General features: G+C 47.6%; 1 protein-coding gene across 3 annotated transcripts in view; it reads right to left on the reverse strand.

The window, feature by feature from the left end:
- The window catches only part of ITGA9 (integrin subunit alpha 9), a 331,177-nt gene that overhangs the window by 263,608 nt on the left and 45,835 nt on the right, over positions 1–21,734 (reverse strand). For 2 of the 3 annotated variants that reach the window (XM_036094209.2, XM_036094208.2), the window contains exons 6-12: positions 18,347–18,476; positions 15,973–16,058; positions 13,962–14,030; positions 9,278–9,415; positions 6,617–6,722; positions 5,342–5,436; positions 1,395–1,485 (exon numbers count right to left, since the gene is read on the reverse strand). In XM_036094209.2, the coding sequence (XP_035950102.1) occupies positions 1,395–1,485; positions 5,342–5,436; positions 6,617–6,722; positions 9,278–9,415; positions 13,962–14,030; positions 15,973–16,058; positions 18,347–18,476 (715 nt within the window). Of the gene's footprint in view, positions 1–1,394; positions 1,486–5,341; positions 5,437–6,616; positions 6,723–9,277; positions 9,416–13,961; positions 14,031–15,972; positions 16,059–18,346; positions 18,477–18,579; positions 18,781–21,734 lie in introns of those variants that run through there. The other variant, XM_036094211.2, reaches the window with a different exon arrangement.

The raw sequence follows: 21,734 nt of genomic DNA on the forward strand, positions 1-21,734 counted from the left end.
TCCCAGAGTCCTGGGATCGAGTCCTGCATTGGGCTCCCTGCTCAGCGGGGAGTCTGCTTCTCCCTCTGCCCCTCCCCCCAATTCGTGTGCTTGCTCACTCTCAAATAAATAACAATTTAAAAAATCTGAAAAAAAAAAAAGAAAAATGTAAGAAATTCACATGCATCATGAAGCGTGGACACACCTGCTCATATTGCACGTGCGTCTCGGCCTACCACGATATGGCCTCTGGCTGGGCCCCTAAGTTTTCTGTGGCTTGGTACCCTTGTTTATCAAGTGGGGGATACCCCACCTCTACCCACCTGCTGCACTAACTATAAGAGGTAAACTGCACGTGGGAGCATTTTGCCAACATCAGGTATTATTTCAGGACGGCCACAAATTACCCAAAACAAGAAGAACTGCTTTCTCCGACTTAAAAAGACCCATGAGGGTCCATAGGAACAAAAGCTTCAGCAATGACCCTTTCCTATCCCCTCCTCCTGGCTCTGTAAGGTCACAAGAAATTATCAAAACTGCTGCCCGTAAGAAACTACCAAATGCACGGCCCTCGTGTGGCACTGCCCTGGGTCTCAGAAGTCCTTCTGGGGCATTTTAAGTGGAAAGAAATACTTCCTCAAGACAGCAAGATGACCGGTAGTTCCAGGGAAATGTTTCCTGAATTCCAGGACGATTTTGGATTTTTTCAAATTCTCATCTGTGTTTCCTCACCTCACCCCACTCCATCCCCTTCAAACCCCAGAAGAACCACCATCCCCCTGCCCAGTGCATCTTCCCTAAACTGGACAACATTTGGGATTGAGGTGGGAAATGCGGATTTTTATTCAATTAGCCTCAACCACCACGAGGCATGAATTCACCCTGAAGACAAGGCAGTCAGCCTTGAACGGTGAAGGTCTGCTTTGTCCGTCAGGGAGAGGGCATGGTTTTCTTTTTTGCTCCAAATATTTCAATTCTCTTGCAGGGGTTAGGAGGTGGGAAAGGTGCTGCCCAGATCCTTTTTCCCCTCTCAAGGGTTAGAAGCCTCTATGCTTAAATATCGAGGAAAACATGAGGTTTCGCTATCATTTTTAATGTGGTCAGTGCTTTTTTTTTCTTCATTAGAAAGAGCTGCCACCATAGAAATCACTGGTTTTTTGTTTTTGTTTTTGTTTGTTTGTTTCTTTTGAAATCAATCCATCCTTTTGGTGCTTAAAGTCTTCAGAATAGATCATTCTAAAACCCCAAAATAAACTTCAATACCTTAAAATCAAATACCAGGCAGAGCATCCCCTTCTATTGTGGGAATTTTCCTCATCCTAAATAGATGTCACCACTGCTTAACCAGACTGGAAATGACTACCTCAGCATTTATCTTCATTTATCTCATATGCCTTCAAAGAAAAACAGCTTACCAGGATAGCCATTTCCATCCATATCAATGCCCCCTGATATGGACTGCCCAAACATCCGCAGAACTGGACTTATCTTCCGGCCTGACAGTTTCTGAAACAGATAATAGGGAAATTGAGTCACCGGATAGGAGCACAGTGGTAAATAAGAACCCATGACTGTTCTATGCAGCTTCCGTTGGACACTCGGTCCTGAAGCTGTGGAAAGAGAAAACTGTAGTCCTAATTTGATCCTGGGGTTTTTAGCACCCGGCTGAAGACCACACACTCCATTATTGTGACTTGCCGTAGCTACATGTCCTTGTTTAAAAATTTTTCCAAGCTCAGTGTTCACGAAAAACCCACGCAGACTAGTATGCTAATGTTTTGACATGCCACATGAAGTTCGAAATAGATGTTTACTTCCATTTCCAACAGCGGTTCTGTTTCATTTCCGCATAGGTTGAGCTGGCTGAAATTTTAAGAACATGTTTTCCTTAGCTCTCTCTACCCAAATACTAAACATGGACCACCCCTGTCCTCGGAGGTGCACGTGAGTCTTTCCCTGGGTGGACAGGCAATGAGCATGTCTAGCTGGAAAAGATGCCACATGGAAACCGCCTCTCAGTCAAGCTGACCAGAAGATCTCATAGGGCTCCAGAGCTTCACAGACAGGATGAGACTGGCCTATCTAGTAAATCCAGAGCTGCATGGTCCTGAACCTTCTATAATCTGTAGGAAATCCTAAAAAAAAAAAAAAAAAATCAGCTGAAGCCACCCTCCTCCCCAATCAACCAGTTAGAGTTCACAGCTCTACCACCAAGGGGCATCTGTTCTTTTATTCTTCATGAAGTTCAATCTATATTAACACACACTGTCTTGGTTCGGGACTATTTACTGTACACGCGGCCTTCATCGACATCTGCATAGCACAGTTCCTCAAAAGATATCAAACTTCCTGAATCTGAAAAGTCCCAGGGATCTGACCTGCTCCTTCTTCCCTTTGTTTTTACAGTCTCTTTGGGGAGGCTTACCTCCCAATGCCCTCACTGTGGATGATAAGAAAAATGCTTTGTTTTCATGCTGCACAGCACAATCCCTATCGGAACCAGGTTTACAGATAGTCAGGGGCTCACTTTGGACTTTCTTTCTGTATCCTTTTCCATACTGAGTCATCCTGCAGAGAAGTCATGAGCGTGCGGAGAGGGAGTTTCCATAGGATCTACAGATGGAGACACCAGGGAACAACCCCTCCCCCCCAGCACCTCCCAGGAGCCCATCACTGCAAATAACCTTCCACTTGGCATCTTCAGTTAAGCCATCCACCAGGAAATGTGCAAGCCTCACAGTACAAATCAGAGCACCGTAGCAAACACTAAAGAAATGTTTCTTGCTAACAGGCAGAGCTCCACATCCCACATGGCTCTGTCTAAACAAACATGTATGTATGTCTATTTCTTAAAAGTCCCATTTTGAGGCATTTCTAAGCTCTGCTGTGGCTGGGACAAGGGGGAAGAGTGAAGGGGTGGTCCATTTGGGGGTGGCAATGCAGGCTTAAGTTATCCCACAGACATCTGCAGGCCATTAGGCCATAAAGCCAGGAAGATAAGTCTGCTCAGTGCTAATAACCCTAAATGAAAACCAGGAGCCTTGGAAAAACTCCGCTTGCCCAGGTTTACAGGCAGTGTCCTTACGGCAGGAGAAAGATCACAGGGGCCGCCATGACATGCCCAGGGGGTTCTCAAATGGAGAAAGGCACACAAGGATCTTAAAATCAACACTCTTCATGATGAACTCAAGAAAGAGGAATGAGTTAAAGAGTAATGTGGACGAACTTCAGCCCTGATCTCACAATTTATCCGGCAGAAATAATACCAGTCTGGGCCAAAGAAAAGCAACTCCTTTGCCCAGAGCTGTTTCTGATTTCTTCTTCTGGTTCACCCGCACAATGCCCGCTCTGTCCAGACCCCAGCCCTGAAGAATCTGTCGTTAAAGGATTATTTTTTTCCTTTTAAATCACTGACCTTATCATATACATATCACCAGCTTGGAAAAGTATAAACATAGTTGTTTCTTTCTTTCTTTCTTTTTTTTTAAAGCGCCCCAAACCACTTCTCTTTGTCAAAGCTAACGAGCCCACCGGCATGCTGACAGAGGCAGGACGCACCCAGCTGCTGATCCCTGCTTCCTACTAGAGACACTCCATGCTAACCACAAAATCTGTACTGCAGTTCTCTGCGGGGATTCCACCCAGCAACAAAACAAAACACTGGAGGGCCACGGGAGGAGGGGAAGCGGGGGTCTCTGACAGGTTGCCTCTCTGTGTGATTTGCTTCCAAGGTCCGGGAACAAGCTTCCAGGAGGATGCGTGGAAAGTGACCCCGGCAGCTGCTGGAGGACCGGGCTCCCTGGATGACTTCCTGCTTGTCACATCGTGAAGAGGGTCCCTAACTCAGACCACAGCAGCCCTCCTGATGCGGATGTGGCCCCCAACCTGTGCCCAAAGCCCTCTTCCTCCTGCCACATCGGCTGAGTCACCTAAGAGCTTACTGTCACCATTATTCATTTCTAATGAGAAGAAGATGGTCCCGGTAGACCCATGCCCCTTCGAGTATGTGGGCTTCAGAGCAAAGTAAGTTTCCATACTTCTAAGTTTTCCAGCTGAGCCTCCCTGGGTGTTCCTTCCTCTAATGTGGAGTTGAGGACGTGGTTACAATAAAAGGTTGGGAGTCAGAAGGGGAAAGTTTCAGGGGCCATACTGCCACTTACTAGCCAGAGACCTTGGGCAAGCCGAGTCCCCTCCCTGGGCAGGAGGCACGTCATAAAGACAAGGCGGATAATAAAGTCACCATCTCACAGGAGTAGCACAAGGACTAAAGAAAAGAGGGCAGAGTGGTCCCCCCCTCTCTGCCCTCTGCCTCGTGAGGGAGTCACTGAGCTGGGCTGGCCCCAGCAGAGAGGGCGCGGGAAGCTGGCCACTAACGAACCCTCAACCTCTAATCAGTTCACTTGTATCTGCTGCAAGAAGAACAATTATGAATGCATGAATTGAACTTACATTTACGTACTGGCTCTTAAAATCCACTTGTAAAGTCTCTTTCTTACCTAGAGACTTCAATACATGAACAGGTTTGGACACTTTCCTAATACTTCATTTTAGAGAACAATTCTAGAACATTTTACAAGAACACAACTCAGTTGAGAGTTGTTTCCTTAGAGATACCAAGATATGAGGCCAGCTTCTTCGTGATGAGAAATAGAAGCATGGGTAGGAAGTGATAAGCACATAAGCGCTCAACAGATCAATATTTGCTGACTGGAAATTTCTCAACTTGTGTTGAATCCCTTTCTGTCACTGACCCACTCACTGGGAGAATGACACAGGCCTGTGCCACTCCAGACAGAGACATCCACAAATAGCCTGATGATGCTTCTGTCAAGAGAGTGACTTCCTTTTTTCCCATGGGCTGGGCTTGAGACCATCAGCAAGATTGAACACCAAGCTGATATGGCAAAAAACAAAACTCACCACTTCCACGTTCCCAAGTCTGGAGCTCAAGGCCAGAGCTTTGACCAGCTCCTCACTGCAACACCAATTACAACAATCAGCACTGTGGAAGCTTTCAGGCCCCTCCTCCGTGGACCATTTTCTCTCTAAATTACATTTTACAACATATTCCTTTGCCCTGCACAGATGGTTGACAAAGGAGTAACTAAAAAAAGAAAACCTCTTCTTCTTCAAGAAATAACTCTGAATGTGGGTAAGGGTGTGGATATAATCTTCCACAGGCAGAATGCTTCCCTGACGGTGAGCAATGGTCTCTGTCTTTCACTGGAGGGCGGGAAGGTTGAACATAGAGACCATGTTGTGTTTTCCTCTGTACTCCAGGGTGTGGTACAGACTAAAGGGTCCCTATGTGTTTGTCAGATGAATGTATGGACAGTTACCATGTCGTTCTCACTGCAATTACCATTGAGTACTGAGGGACGATCCCGCCAGCGTCGCCATGATAGATATAGACGGTCCCGGAGAAGTCGTCCTCCTTGGGTGCGCCAATGGCCACATCTGAGGGGAGAAAAACAGCTATGGGTTCGAGAGCCATATGGAGTAATATAAGGAGTTTTCCTAATTCCTGCCATCAGCTGGGTCCCTCCATACCAGAAATTTCTTGGTCGTTGGTTGTTCAGGCATTAAGCTAGACACACAATCTCTTAGCAGGGAAAAAAAGGGCTGGGGGTAGAAAGAAAATTATTGAAGCTGAGAAGGGTTTCGGTTCCAGAAGACTTCCTACCTCATCCTCACAGAAAAAAATCATTGACCCATCCAATAAAAGAAAGGCAAATATAAACCACCCACCCGAATTTCTGTCAGGGGAATTCTGTCAACTATGGTTATTGCACAACTGAGAAAGACCACTCTGTTCCTGGAGAAGGGACTTAAATAAAATGGCATTCACTTCCCAAAAAAACATCGTTACCCTCACAAACTGACAGCCCCTGGAACAAAGCCGAGATCTTCCTGACTTTATTCCCTTTGCTTCTAACAAAAGTCATGTGTTTGCAGAAGTGAGGTCAAGGGTGAGGGGCACGTTCTCACACGACCTCAAGCCGGGATTCTCTCTGGCCAGGGGTGTGAGGGTTTCAAAGGAGCCTGGATGTCTGGCCTGAGGCAAGAGCTGCCCCCCAGCCTGTCCTACACCTCAGCTGTCCCCCTAGTGATGTGGCTCCCACAGGTCCTGATGTCCATCTGCTGCGTATACAGTAAGTGGAGGGGGCACTGAACAGACCAGAGCGAGGAGCCAAGAGACTGGGAAGGAATCTGCAGTCCAGACGGAACTTGGCATCAGGTACACACAGCCCTACCCTCTCAGCAGGGGCATATTCAAGTCCATCCCCATGCTGTCCCTCTCGGGGCTGAGACTAAGTCCCTCCTCACTCATTGTACTAACCACGTGGTAGAGCCTTAGAGGCTCAGACACGAGGAAGCCCGTTCAAACACATCTGCAACAAGAAGCCCCAGTGGCCCAGCCCTAGGTTCCCTCACATGGTAGCCATGACCTCGGGGCTGCTGAGAAGGTACCACGTGGAAGCAGAAGCGCAGTGGGCTCAGAGCCCAGCCCTGAGTGTCTGCACAGAGAACATCTTCTCTAAGGGCACCCCTCCCTGCAGGGGCCTTCCAAGCGGGAGGCAAATCCAGGAGCACCTCATGCCAGGGCGAAGCCAGAGGGCGGTGCGAGCTCACTGACCTGGGAACCCGTCATCATCAAGGTCGCCCAGGCTGGCGATGCTCTCCCCAAAGTGTGCGTTGTAGGCGCCATCACCACTCAGGGCCAGCTGCTCCTCGAGGGCTCCCTGGGAAACAGGATGGAGGAAAAAATGGAAAACAAAACAAAACCAGAACCAAAACAACCCCCAATAAAACCAAAGCTCTGAATGCCACCCCGGGAGCACACCCATCGACAGGAAACACCTGGGCAGAATCACGGGCACCCAAGCTTCTCTCTCCTGGTGGCAAAATGAGTCCCTTTCACCTGTGCAGCAGGAGGGTCTCCCACAGCCTGAGATGCCTTTTAGAGGGAAGAGGATTCTCAGGTTGGCCAATGACTCCACCTCTCCCTTGTCCTGACACTCCGCAAACCTACCCACCTACATACCTGTCACCACAAAATCCTCTTAGCTGCCCTTACCTTTTGTTCCCCAAAGCTGTTTTACATGGGCATGCATATTTCTACTTTTTCTTTCCTGTCCCATTTAATACAAGTTTATAAAGCTGCTTTGCAAGGTGCGTGTGATCAGTAATCTTGACAGAGTCATGGTTCAGAAAACCCAACACCAGTGTTCTTGGCCAGGGAAGGGGTGGGGACACACACACCTGTGCCCGTTATCGTGGGGCTCAGATTTGGATTTCTTGAGCAAACACCACCCAACAGAGGGAAGGGGTCAATGGTGTATGGTGGAAGTAAAAGCCATCTGAGGATACCCATTCTACCCCAAATCACTGACATGTCAGTATCAGAGTATTAAAATACAATCTAAGATTTTGAGGCATAAGAATGTCAAAACCTGCCCCAGTGTAGAGGTACTCTGGACCCACTGCACACCCACAAGCCATCCCAGGGAGTGTCTGGCTTTAGATTGGACCTTATGATTCTCCCCATTTTACAGATGAGGAAACTGAGCCACTAATTTTAAGCTATTTGTCCACATCACACAGGCTAGTAAGTGGAAAAAAAACAAGGTCCAGGTCCATCTATCTCCAAAGTCACCATGTTTCCACTCCTCTGCACCACTTCATCATCATCAACCAGACAGGGTGAAGCCCAAAAGATATAATGTCCAGGTACTCAGGGTAGCCACATGGCATTAGGATACATTGGTTGGAGGTTGGAGTGTGTGGGCACAATGTGTCTGGGGGAATTATCCTGCTCCAAGATTCCACACCCTGATTTAGACACACTGTCGAGCTATTGCACTGGTCTCCTTACTACCTGACAAGTTCATACCTACACGAATGTTTCATTCTCCTACAAATATAGTAGCCGGCGGCCACTGAATGTAGCTGTTCTCATCTCCATATGACTACCTCATTTCTCCCCACACCTGCCTGGCCCTCTTCCTGGAATTTCAATGGGGATGCAAGTGCCAGGCATCACTGCAACAGGTCCCAGGAAGTACGTTCGTTCCCAGGTTTTAGATCCACTTTCTCAAAGAGTTTGCAAGCATCCAAGAAAGCCCAAGGCTCTAACATTCCCTGACTTCTCTTCAAATGGCTTCCTTTCTTTGTGACATCTGCCCACCTATAGCTAAACACCACTGCCCCCTCCAATTGAATGAGTTATCCAACTAGGATAACTAGCATCTTCGTCCCTGCTTAAAAGTACACTTTTTTTTTAACTAGAAAGTATTACATTCTTGCTCTTTGGATAAAGATAAAACTAAAAATCTACCCAAGCCTTTCCACCCACAAAGATCTGTTATGAACATTCTCTACGTATTTTGTATATTTTTAAAGGTTCTTTGTATAGGCAGTTTTTATCCTGCTTTTCACTGATTACCTTGTAAGCATTTTCTTATGTTCGGTGACAAAATTGATGCATTTAACTCTCTTGTTGGACATTCTTAGTACTAGATGCTGAAAAGATTGTGCTTTCTCATCGGTTTCCCGCCTCACTGATGCATTGCTCCCGGCCCTGTCCCCCCAGCCCTCTACTCTGCTGCAGAGAGGCAGAAGCATCCTTCTGATGCCATCACACCCCTTCCACGGTTCTGCAGGGTAAGGGACATCGTGATCATGGCCCTTGGCCACTGCACTGGCCCCCACCCAACCCCCAGAACTAAGTGGTCCTGCTGCCCCAGGCCTCAACCCACCTGCCCAGCTGCTAGCCCACCCCTGCCTGTCTGCCTAGCTCCTAGTCCTTCAAGATTCTCCCCAGCCACTGTGCCCTCTAGGAGGCTGCTCGGCTGCCCTGGGCTCATGTGCACATACTTCCAGGGAGCCAGCACAACTCCCAGGAAGCCAGCTGGCCTGGTTCAAATTCTAGCCCACCGCTGCTGGCTGTGTGCCGCGGGCCTCGTTTTTTATCTGAAAAATGGAGACCCCTGATACTCTGTGCACATTACATGGAAATCATTTATAAAAAACAGGCGGAATAGTTTCAGGTACAGAATAAACACTCAAGATCAAACACGTTACGATTTTTCTCAATCCCTGTATGTCTGCAGTGGTAACACCGTGTCCGGCTTTCCATTAATGGAATATTGAGGTTTCTGAAGGTAGGAAGCAAGTCTTTTCACCTCCTCTGGGTCATGGGGCCCAGCGCACGGCCCAGCAGTGTGCTCGGTCACTCCTCGCTGGACAGATGTCCCTCTCCCACACCCATCCACCTGGTGCCCAGCAGTGTACTCACATTTCCTCTGTTGATGTAGACGGTGACCTGCCCCTCATCCCTGATCTCAGAGAACATGGGGGCCCCCACAAGCAGGTCAGAGAGGCCGTCCGCGTTCAGGTCAACTGCACATAAGGAGGAGCCGAAGTAAGAGCCCATCTGCAACCAAGTCGAGTTGCAACAAAGCGTTCAGTGTCTGCCCTCACACAGGAGGCCCTCGCTTTCCTCTAGCCCACTGCTTTAGAAACTCTTGCCCCCAAACCCCTCAGAGGTTGTGATGGCTGTGCTGCCCCATAAGCCAGAAGGCCTGGGCCAGTGGTGAAATGCCTGACTTCCCTGGCTCCCAGCAGCGATGCTGGGCCCCCGTCCACATGAGACCGAAGCTAACTGGCTCAGAGTCTCCCTCCTTGGAGCCCTACCAAGGGGAAAACAAGTGGACCAATTCCAGGAGAATAAGGTACGGTTTTTAAAAATGCAAGCTGGGGTTACAAAACAGGTTACAACCATAGTAAAAGAGCCTCCTATAACAGACATTTGACAGGGCTAACCAAGTAGGAATATGAAATTTCATAACACAAGGCAAGCATGAAAAGAAATGCTACATGGGGAAATAGATTACCCTCTCCCGGGCCTGCGCAGAGCTAAAGCCAACCAGAAAGGCCTGAACTCAAGTGACAGAAGGTACAGCTCCTAAGATCATGTAACGGATAAGGGAGCACAGCCAGGTTCCACTGGCTCTTCTTGAATCAGAGCTTAATCCAATGCCTATTATCGTAAACCAGGGGTCTCAAACCCAAATGGCAATGGGATCCAGGCAGGGGAGAGAAGAGGTATAAGAAAAAACAAGTAACACTGCAAGTATGCTCACAGGTGGTAAGTGACGCCTGGCTTCAGTGTCTAACAGGCAATAGGGACTGGTAGGGCCTGTGGCAAGCTGGGGCCCACACAGCCAGCTACCAGAGCCGCTCCTACCCAGCGGCAGTCAACTGCTGCCATGAGGGAGGCTGACCCAGAGAAGATCAACCTTCCCATTTTTCAAGAGAAGCCAAAATTCTAAAATTTTATTTGAGGTGCCTCTTTCTAAAATGCAGGGCAACTCGTTCATAATAAAAAAGAAGAAACAAACATAGTGGGCAGGCCAAACAAAAAGTTTTATGGGCTGCATCCTTCCCAAAGGCTGCCAGTTTGCAACCTCTGTTGGAAAGAAAAAAAAAAAAGACCATTCTTTTAAAATAAATGTTTTCAGATAAAAGGGTTGTGGTTCTGCTGATGGGAACAAGCGTTTTCTTTCGGAGCTGGAGTTTGCTGGCAGCTGCCCCAGGGAGTGTGAGAGCAGTGGAGGGCACTCCGGTCCATTTCCTGCAGTGAACCCGGGGACAGGAGCCCCTCCCCAGTCCCATGCCACTTGTGCTCAACCCACCCCGCCCTGCCAACACCCATTCCCAAAGGAGAAGGGTGTAGGCAACACTTGGATTCACAGCAGAGACCAAGTTGCCAGTCACTAATTCAGTGGCCTTGCCGATCTATCTGGACTTTAGTAAAACAAACAAACAAACAAGCTGGTGAGACCCACACAAGGCCCTGAGGACCAAAGTTGCTGGCTGTTCTCTCTGGCTGAGCCCCAGGGGAACTATTTGTTTCAGCCCAATGGGCTATTTAACTTGGCATCTTCATTGGTGTTCAATCAGAAATCCCTGAACGTCAAGTTTCCTAAGTTTTGACATACAAACACTTCAGATACCCTATTAACGCAATAAAACTCCTATATGTGGCAAGGACATGCTTTGTGGGGGGGGGTGGGGGGGGTGGGGGGGCGGTGTTCCTTGATCAGAGTTCTCCCATCAGCCTGGAAATGCAGGGACCTGTGACTATATTAACATCTGGATTGTGCACATATTGATGATTTCTTAGATGTACTATATGAAGGATGTCAACCACTAAAAACTGGAACTTTGGGGTTTTGTTGTTTTGTTTTTCTTATGGTAAGGCCAGGAGACAGGACTACCCGAACAAATTCTGGCCAAACAAAAGCAGAAGTGGACCAGTGGTCGACTGAGTCAGAACCCTCCCCTATGTGTGTGGCTCCAGACACAGGGGTAAAGCTACAGGCATCCTTTGAAAGCCTGGGGTCATGTCCTTTCCCTTTGAAATAATGCAGAAGTCAGAGAGGCTAGAATTTCCCATTTCTTCTTGCAAAAAGCAGAATAAGATGTATACAGAAAGTAATAGTCTTTTTTAAAATCAGAGCACTGATGATGGGAGTAAAGCTAGAAGCCAGAGACACAGGAGGGCAAGAGTGAGTGACACAAGGAAGGAATGACTCTAGCTAGGATGGTGCAAAGTGAGGAAGTGGCGTGGTCACAGAGCTGGTGGGTGAAACACCTGGCCCTCCAGTCCCCTCCCGGGGAGGCCCAACACCTCACAAGGACATTCAAGCAGATACGCAAGCCAGTCTGCCCTGGGACTCCACGTCGTGAAATCCTCAGGAAGTGTGCACAAGTGGCTTCTCAAATGTTTACTTCTCCCTCCACCCACTCTTTTTTTTTTTCTTTAAGATTTTATTCATTTGAGAGAGAGAGAGAGAGACAGAGAGAGCACAAGCAAGGAAGCAGGGGGAGCGGCAGAGGGAGAGGAAGAAGCAGACTCCCTGCCAAGCTGGGAGCCCGACATAGGGCTTGATCCCAGGACCTGGAGATCATGGCCTGAGCCAAAGGCAGATGCTTAACCATCTGAGCCACCCAGGCGCCCACCTCTTACATCTGTTGTCCCAAACCTGACTGCAACCTGTCACAGATGGGTGGCTGTGTAAGTTGTCATCTGCCCTGGGAGGTTTTTGAGAAGGAGGGGGCACAATTATAGGCTGTTAATTACGCCAGGTTGACCGGCATTAACTGGGCCTGCCCTGGGCACAGGCAGCTGGGCGGGGGGAGTGGGGGGGGGACAGATAAAGGCAGCAGGCGAGGAGACACACAGGTGGAAATGAATATGAAGAAACTCTGAAAACTGGGTGACAGGTGTGCTCCTTCTCCACACATCACTTCAGAGTCTTTAAACAGTAGTTACATGAGGTGATGGATGTGAGTTCACCATATATGCATGGACCAAATCATCACATTGAACACCTTAAGCTCACCCAATGCTATATGTTAATTATATCTCAATAAAGCGGGGTCGGGGGGGTGGGGGAGACTCCTTTCATTTTGTGCTGTCAAACCCAGGTATGTTTGAAGGGGAGGGGATAGGGGTCTGGGTTTCCCAGAGTAGACACACTCACCCATTTATTATTTTTTTTGTAAGAAAGACCTAAGATGTTAGGCTTAAGAGCATTCACACCCTCCTTGCTCTAGGGCTCTATCACAAATGGTGCTGTGTTATTTCTTGTCTGTCAGGGGTGCTTGGAACACCTTTTTTGTAGAATTGCTCACAGTCCTTTTCCAGTGTGGCTGCTCTGGGGTTTTGGAAATGTTAAAATAACACAGGCCAGTGCAGTTCCCAGGGGAATGCAGAGCTGTTCTCAGGGAAAACTTCGCAAACCTCATTTGGTGATGCATTTTTTTATTGAAAAGATTACGACAATTCTCTACTAAGTACACACATTAAGGTTGTTAAAATTGAAAAAAATAATTCTACTTGTGAGTGGGATTTGGTGAAATGAGAATATGCACCATCAGAACACTGTGTAATGGTGCCAGGCCTTTGTAGAGCAGGTCTAACGCCCGGCAGGACCTGAACTGGGCTGGGGCACGTGGCCTACCCACAAAGAAAACAACTGTTTTCTCCCCTTTTCTTAGGGTGATGGTAGGTAAAACCACCTTCCACATTCTCCCATCTCCTGGAATCTCCCTCCCAAGTCCCAGAGTCCTGTGCTTCTTCCCAGAGCTCACTAAGGCCTCCACACCAAGGCAAGCCTCCAAATTACCCCTGGCCTCCCAGCCTAAATGTGTGTCCCCAGAGAGCAGCCAATCTCCCTAAAGGATCCTGCTGGTCTGAGCCACGCTAAGGTGTGCAGGACTAACAAGCCCATGAAAAACGTGGCTTATTATTCCAGGGACTCTCTACCTACCTTCATCTCAGACTATGGCGCAGCCTAATGGAAACGGAGAGAGCATTAGGGCCAGGACAAAGACAAGACAATGCATGCAGATAAACCTTGGCTGGGACTAATTCCAAGGCAGCCATCCCAAGCTATTTCTATTTCAAGGTTCTTGAATGGGGGGCTCAGGATGACAGGAGGAGGGGCAGCGCTGGGCCAGAGACGCAGGGAGAGTGAGAGCCATTTGCCTGCATGCCTACTCAGTTAGATGTCATGGGTTTGCTACCATACTTAACTGTGTCTGATCTCTCTGGGGTGTTGATGTGTAGGTATAAGAGAAAGGCAGATGGAAGGTCAGAGAGGTAAAAAAAAGGCAGACACACAGCAAGTTGTAATTCCGATGACTATCTGAACTATGGAAATCCTTTTTGAACTCTATGATGTAACTTGGTTGTGTCCAAACTCATCTTGCTACCTGTGTCCTACAATGAGCATGAATTCCACAATCCATAGGTTACACACAATGCTGGGGAGGTTAAGGCAACTGCATGCAGGGCCGCCATACAAACTTAGGGCATAGCTAGGGCCTCTACACTGATTTTCTAAAAAGTGAACCGATTCCCACAGGATGACATCTCACAAGCAAAAAGACACCAGTACCCAGAATCTCACCTTTTTACCTGATGCCTGAAAAATCTTAATTAAGGTGCCTGATCTTCGATCAGCTCTAAAAATATAAACCTATGGAAGGAAAAAAAAATCTAGTTAAGATAGAAGCCATGACCAAAGATATTAACCAGCATCCTCCTGAGAGTCCTACTTAAATTAAGGCCAATCAGGCACATGGCAGGTGTACTTAAGCTGGCTGATGAGGTTCCCTGCACTTTACCAACTCTGCAAAAACTAGTGTCCTTCAATCCTGAGGCACCATGCATCTCTACCACAAAGAGGATCACTGATGTAGAACTTCCCAAATGGCAGGACTACGGAAGTTCTTTTCCAAGTTGCATCTTATAGGAATAGCGTCCCATGAGAACCAGGGTAGGGAACCCTCCCATGGGGTAAAAAGCCGCCACCCTAGTGAGAATGTGTTTGTGCCCTGACACCAGAAAAGAATAATCCTTCAGGCCAGAGGTCTAGTCTAGGGTCCCCAGGAATGGGACAGTCGGCAACTTTGTCAACTACGACCAGTTTCCCCAGCACCTCTCACATGATCCAACTGAAAGAAGCATTTTCAGGTTCTTTGTGGTTAGCTGAATCCAGGATTCTCTGTCTGGTTCTATCAGTTATAAATACTGTTCTCATCCTAAGACCTGGCTGTCTTAAGACTATCACAAGCATCTGCAGAGAACCCAATGCAATCAGATCAAAGTTTGTGTAGCTGGTGAGAAAAGGAAGCACTGAGGCGTCTGCACGGCTGTGAGCTGGGAGGCAGGCGCTGTTACCAACGCTACAGAGAAGCCTGGTCACACGCACGCAGCTTCTTTCCTGGATGACATTATCAGCGTGGGGACAGCTCTTGGTGCTTCTTCCCTCTACCATGTAGAGGAATTCATGTGACCCTGAAGGACCCACCTCTTTCCTAACGTTATCAGAGTTCATCTGCATGCCTCCCCTGGCTCAGTGCCCTGCGTTTTTATCTGGTTTCATTCCCCGAGATCCTTTCTCCCTCGCACCAGCGTTAGCAGGGAGGGAGGCACAAGTTCCAGAAACGAGAGTTGAGACTCCTAACTCCTGCCCAGGAGGATCCAAGGAAATGACCTTCATGATGTACCAGTCAAGTCCAGTCCACTGACATGCTGGCTCAAGGCTCCAATGAGCAGTGGTTTTGGCTCATCTAGGCCTCTCTAAAATTCAGACCCCACTTCGCTGAGCCCCTGGAGATATGGCCATACTCTATCCAAGGTCCACCCCATGGGCTCTGGTCCAGAGATCATTCCCTTGTTCAGAGTTTTCTAGCAGAGAACCTATGGAGTTAAAAATGCAGGTTCCTGACTCAAGCGGACCTACCCAATCTAGATTTCCCATACCCTGGAGCTAAGGAATCAGCAAGCATAGTTCTTCATACTCTTGGCCCCATAGAGGCCACAATTCCTAAAGGGACCAGAAAGCCCTAGATCCATGGGGTATTTTCTATACTCTAGGCAGATCCTTTAGGAAAACTGACCTACATATCCCTAGTTCAGCCATTGGACTGAACCAGTCTTGACTCTAAAACACTGGGGAAGTAAATATGACACTGTAGGCCCCAAGATAAATAAATAAAGTCCTAAAGATACCTGGGACTAGACCTGGCTCTATTAAGTCAAAGTCAAAATTGGGAAGGGCTTGGCAGAGTGGAGACACTAAAGCTGGATAGTGCTGGACACCATTCCTTTGGAGGATGCCATGATGCCAAGGGTCAGTCTTTACAATCTCACACAGAGTCAGCTGCTGAACACAGAGAACGTGCAGAGAATGGAGAGGTCTGGGAGTAGCATTCACTCTCTGATTAAGCTTTCAAGGTACGCTCTCAAAAGTGGTTGGAAGGAGGCTGACGGGAGACTCCTCATTACTTCATCATTTACCCACCGGCCACCCAGGAGAATGTTCAGATCAAATCAATGACCAACCTCTACACCAGGGGCAGGATGCCCGCCCTTGGTGTCTGACCCCGTGCTATTCCACAGACTTTTCTCCTCACCTTCCCAATGCCTTCGTCCTGGGGGGCACCTCCTACCACATCGGTGGTGGACGGGCGAGAGAAGGAGCCGGCCGTCACCGCATAGCCTGTAAGAGATGGGCATTAACCGAGGAGAGGATGAGAAAGGGCAGGGAAGAAAAAGATCCACCCGAGGAAAAAGGGTTTCAAGCAGCCCTTGTCTGGACAGTGAGGACCCAGCTAGTCTTGGAACATAACCCCCCAGGAAACAAATTATATCTGTCAGTCTTCTCATGCTGAAATGGCTCATCTCACAAAAAGTGAGGTTCACAAAAACATGGGGGCAGGAAAGAATGTTTTCTGAGGGTCCTCTTTAAAACAAGTATTATGCTAAATATATGTTTTTTTCTTTTTGAGATATAATTTTCATACAGTCAAGTGCATACATCCGAAGTGTAGAACTCAGCGGAAGTGTCCACATGTACACAGCCATGCGATCACCACCCAGAGTGAATATAAGTACAGACCCCAAACTAGAAGGTTCCCTCCTACCCTTTCAAGTCAGTGCTCTCCTACAGGCAGCCACTCTTGTGTTTCTATCACTATATATTAGGTTTACCTGTTCTAGAGCTTCACCCAACATAACACCTGTGACATTCATCCATGCTGAGTTTAATAGCAGCTGTTTTCTTTTATTGTGGAGCAATGGTCTACTGTTCAAAGAGACCAGAACATCTTTATTCTAGTGCTGGGCATCTGGGCCGTTCCCAGCTGTTCCAGCTTTACTATGAATAAAGCTGCTGTGAACATTCCGATGTGTGTCTTTGGACGCCGGCAAATTTTAATTGCACAACTCTATGAGGAAGGTATGATTACTTCTCCCATTTTCCAGATGTAGGAACTGAGACTAAACATGGTTAAGTAACATGCCCCAGATAACACGGCAAGATTCAGATCCAATCTAGGTGTCTCCAAAGCCTCTGCTGTTAACCACTGTGCCATCCTCCCTTCTAAGAGAAGGCAGAAAGAAGCTGACAGTGGGGGGGTGGGTATGGATGAGAAAAGACTCTGGATGCAAAAGGAATCTAGAAACAAAGGTAAAAGTTGTCTGAGCTTAGTCTAAATGTCTCCTGCTTATTGAGAGCCTTGTGGGCAGGCTGAAAGTTCTCCTTTAGCCAGCAGAGACCCTTACGGGTGGCCATATATTCCCCAAACCTTGTCTTCACCTTCAAACCCTAATGCTGTGATCACAAGCTGTTTGGATTTTGTGATGACACCATACTGTGATCAATTCTTTTTGACCCTGTGGCCTGACCACATTACCTAAGAGCATTATGAGTGATATCAAAGCCTTAGGTCACCTTGAAAGCCCTGCAGCAGTAAGGGTCTCTGGTATATAGGGAGAAGCCACCGGCCCCTCAAGTTCAAAGGACCTATCCTGGACCTTAAAGCTACACCCAATGCAGCTCTGCATTTAGATTCTAGGCTCAGAAACCATAGGTTTAAGCCCCCACTCTGCTATTTACGAGCCATGTGACCTTGGCAAGTTATGTCCTTCTTTGTGCCTCAGTTTCTTTGCCTCTAAAATGCAGGTAATGATAGTTGCCTCATAAGGTTGTTTCAGGAAGAAAAAGTAGTAGTATCCAGAATGATAGCACTTAGGACATGAACTAAGGAAAAGAACCACACAAAATTTTCAAGACCACAAGCAAAGACAGCCTATCTGTCCCTCAATAGGTGCAGTGTCATGCTTGTCTGCTGGCTGTTAAATTGTATCTATTTTCTTTCTAGAAGGTTGAAAGAGTTGCGAAAATAGGAGAAATTTTTCTGAGCCTGTGATTAACCTTCAGCATTATGCTGCCATCCATCATGCTAATTTCTGGTTCTTATTATTTCTTTTTTAGGGAGAGGGAGAAGCAGGCTCCCCACTGAGCGGGGAGCCCAATTTGGGTCTCGATCCCAAGACCCTGGGATCATGACCTGAGCCCAAAGCAGACACCCAACTGACTGAGCCACCCAGGCATCCCCGGTTCTTACTATTTCTATTTGCAACTGGTGTGACCAGGAAGCAGAGACCACAACCAAAGAAATACCGTGGAAAACCAGAATTCTACTGCACTCATTTTGTATCTGAACTTAAGTAATTGCTCAAATAAGAAAAAACTTTTGCTTCCTTGGAGGTTCAACTGTCAGCTCTGTAATTAAATCACAGTTTTAATTCAGACCCCTCCTTTGTTCTCTACCCGCTAGGTGTGAGGCTCGATATAAGGGGCCCTGGCTAAGAGCGTACCTAATTAGAACAATAGACATGAAAGCCAACAAACTCTTCTTTCCACCAGTAAAGCAACAATTTGTGAGCCAGGTGAGAATCGCTCCCATTTCCCCTTCTTACCTGTCATGTCCCTGAGCTACTCACCCAGGTAAGTGTACCGTCTGTTCATGATTGCTTCATCGTTCAGTTTGAAATAGGTGTTGTCCGTAAGGTTCAGCACTTTGACCGTGCCGGCCCAATAAAATGACCCTGGGGCACCCATCACCACCAGCTCCTACCAAAGAGAAACCCAAAGGTAAATAAACAGAGAAGGAAGCTGAGGAGGGGAGCAGGTGGTACAATGAGAAACACAGCCACAGCCAACAACTCAAAGATACCTCACATGAAGGACTTTCTTCAGCTGAGCAACAAAAACAAAACACCAGATTCCTTGGCATTATGGAATCCATCATACATGCAGGGTCATCAGGAATAAAGACAAAGATAACCGAGCAAGGTGACAGAATGAGGAACATACCAGGTTCCTATGCTACCCACGGATAAGCTCTTGCGTACTTCCTCACCTTCACAACGGGATCAAATGAGGATATGACAAATATTGCACATTGTCCTAAATCACAGAATTCCAGGAAACAGTGCTCATGAAAAGACACCACCCCCTCACCCAGCCTGGCCCCCAACCCCACCTGCCCCATACAGAGCAAGGAGAAAACAATGACCAGAAGCATCTTTGCAAAAAACCATGCACTAACACTCCAAGGAAATCCCCGCCCCCCACCAGTCCTCGCTCAGGATGCCCTTCTCAGAGAATAGAATCTGGATGCAAAAGGAATGTAGAAACAAAGGTAAAAGTTGTCTGAGCTTAGTCTAAATGTCTCCTGCTTATTGAGAGCCTTGTGGGCAGGCTGAAAGTTGCTTTTGGGGCCACTGTGGCCCACTGCAAAATCACAACAAAATCAAGAGAGCAGAAAGGCACACCAAGGGAAGGACAGAGACTCTTGACAGCAAGAGACAGCACTGCTATTAAAAACAGATCCAAGGAGCGCCTGGGTGGCTCAGTCGTTAAGTGTCTGCCTTTAGCTCAGGTCATGATCCCAGGGGCCTGAGATCGAGCCCCGCATGGGCTCCCTGCTCCGCAGGGTGCCTGCTTCTCCCTCTTCTACTCCCCCTGCTTGTGTTCCCTCTCTCTCTGTCAAATAAATAAATAAAATCTCTAAAGAAAAAAAAAAATAACAGACCCAAGAGGGGCACCTGGGGGGCTCAGTCAGCTAAGTGTCCGACTCTTGGTTTTGGCTCAGGTCATGATCTCATGGGTCATGGGATCTAGCCCTGCACTGAGCCCTTGGGATCCATGCTCAGTGGGGAGTCTGCTTGAGATTCTCTCCCTCTGCCCCTCTTCCCACTTGCGTGTGCATGCTCTCTCTCCCTAAAATAAATAAATAAATCTTAGGGAAAAAAAAGACCCAGAAACACAAAGACACAGTGGTCTCCAGCATTTGCATCAGGGGCAAATGGCCCTGTGCCCTCAATGGAGCCAAGAGCAGGTTTGTGCTACAAAACCATCTAATGAGCAATATTGATGAGAATCCCAAGTGCTTCCAAATGATGCACCTACCTAAGGAAGTCAACAGAGATAAGTACATGCCTTCACCCACAAGAATAGACATCATCACTATGCTAAAGAAAGTTGGAAATGATCTAGGGGCGCCTGGGTGGCTCAGTCATTAAGCGTCTGCCTTAGGCTCAGGTCATGATCCAGTGTCCTGGGATCGAGCCCTGCATGGGGCTCCTGGCTCAGCAGGAAGGCTGCTTCTCCCTCTGCCCCTCACCCCTGCCCGTGCTTTCTCTCTGTCTCTTTCAAGTAAATAGGTAAAATCTTAAAAAAAAAAAAAGAAAGTTGGAAATGATCTACACATCTAGTAGCTGGCATCCTAAATCACGGTACGCCCATTCAACAGCATCATGCAGCAGTAAAAACGCTGTAGATGTAACAGCACTGAGACAGGGCCACAAAGTGCTGAGTTAACGAGGACAGACCAAATAACATGCAGACTATGATCACGTTTTATAAATGGAAAAAAAAAAAATGTGTATAGACAGACGAAACAGAGACCAGAAGGAGAAGCCCCAAACGTTTATGGTTTTTTTCCACTGGGTGACAGGATTACAGGGATCCCTCCTCTCCCCCCCTTCTTCTGTCACTCTCTCTTTCTCTGTGTCTCTGACTCTCTCTCTCATTCCTAAAATTTATTTTGTGCTTTTCAAAATCCTATTTTTTATTTTTTTTAAGATTTTATTTATTTATTTGAGAAAGAGAGCACAAGTTGGGGGGAGGGGCCAGAGGGAGAAGCAGACTCCCCGCTGAGCAGGGAGTCCAATATGGAGCTCGATCCCAGGACCCTGGGATCATGACCTGAGCTGAAGGCAGCCGCTTAACCGACTGAGCCACCCAGGCACCCAGTGTTTCTTCAAAATTCTAGAACAATGATTAAACACTGACAAGGAAGTCACCTCAGAAAACGCACAACACATGCAAAATGGAGCACACACTGTGTGAGGCGAACGTGATAACCGCTACACTACGGAAACCGGCTGAGCACACACTGTGTAGAAATTGTTCTGAGGAGAGGTGCCCACTGCCTCCTTGCATCCACTGGATGACCCCGGCTGAGGCTTTCATTCCTTCCTTCCCCAGCAAGGAATCCCTTCTTTTGATTATCTATCAGAATGTCTACACTGAAGTAAGAAACAATAAAAATTATTTTCCTAACAAAATCATTAATTTTTCATTCAATAATATTAAGCACCTACTATCATGTATGAAAGCTTATACTAGATACACAGATCAATAAAGTCCCTTTGTATGACATTCCCAGGGGAAGGCAACATGGAAACATACAAAATATTTTAGAAAAAAAATTCTATCCAAAAGGGTTCAAATAAAGACAATTTCAGGGGAAACCCCTCAGCGGTACAAAAACCCCATAGGTGCAAGACCATACAGACAGTGGACACCAGACGCCGCAATGTCATCGGGGCCTCTCAGTGCCAAAACACACCCACCGCTCCCTTGGCCCTTCGAGTTCTATTTCCGAAACATCCATCCAGGCTGACCCCTCTCTGCAGAGCTGGCCTCACCACTGTCAGAAGCTGCTGCTTTCTGACAAGTCCCTGAAGGCTAGATCTTGCTACAGGGATCCTGAGTTTCTGATGACAATTCGTAAAGTCACACTGAATTCCCAGAGAGCAAATGTCTGAACAAGCCAGAGCCATCTAAAGAGAAAGAAAAGAAAGAGCTCATGGGCAGGAGAGCACGTGTGCAACCATGGTGGCAACAGGGCAATGCTCTGAACGACGCATGTGCTGTGGTCCATTTGGGAAAGAACCTTAAACAGGAGGGTGTGAGCACAGACAGAAGACAAGCCACCAGATCCTGCCTGAATGGCGTGTTGCTGGTGATTCAGGAAGGTGGAGACCAGGAAAGACTGTGGAGGGACACTGCATTCAGGTTCTGAGGTCCTAGCCACACCCC

This window comes from Halichoerus grypus, chromosome 1, assembly GCF_964656455.1.
Source record: "Halichoerus grypus chromosome 1, mHalGry1.hap1.1, whole genome shotgun sequence".
Classification (NCBI taxonomy): domain Eukaryota; kingdom Metazoa; phylum Chordata; class Mammalia; order Carnivora; family Phocidae; genus Halichoerus; species Halichoerus grypus.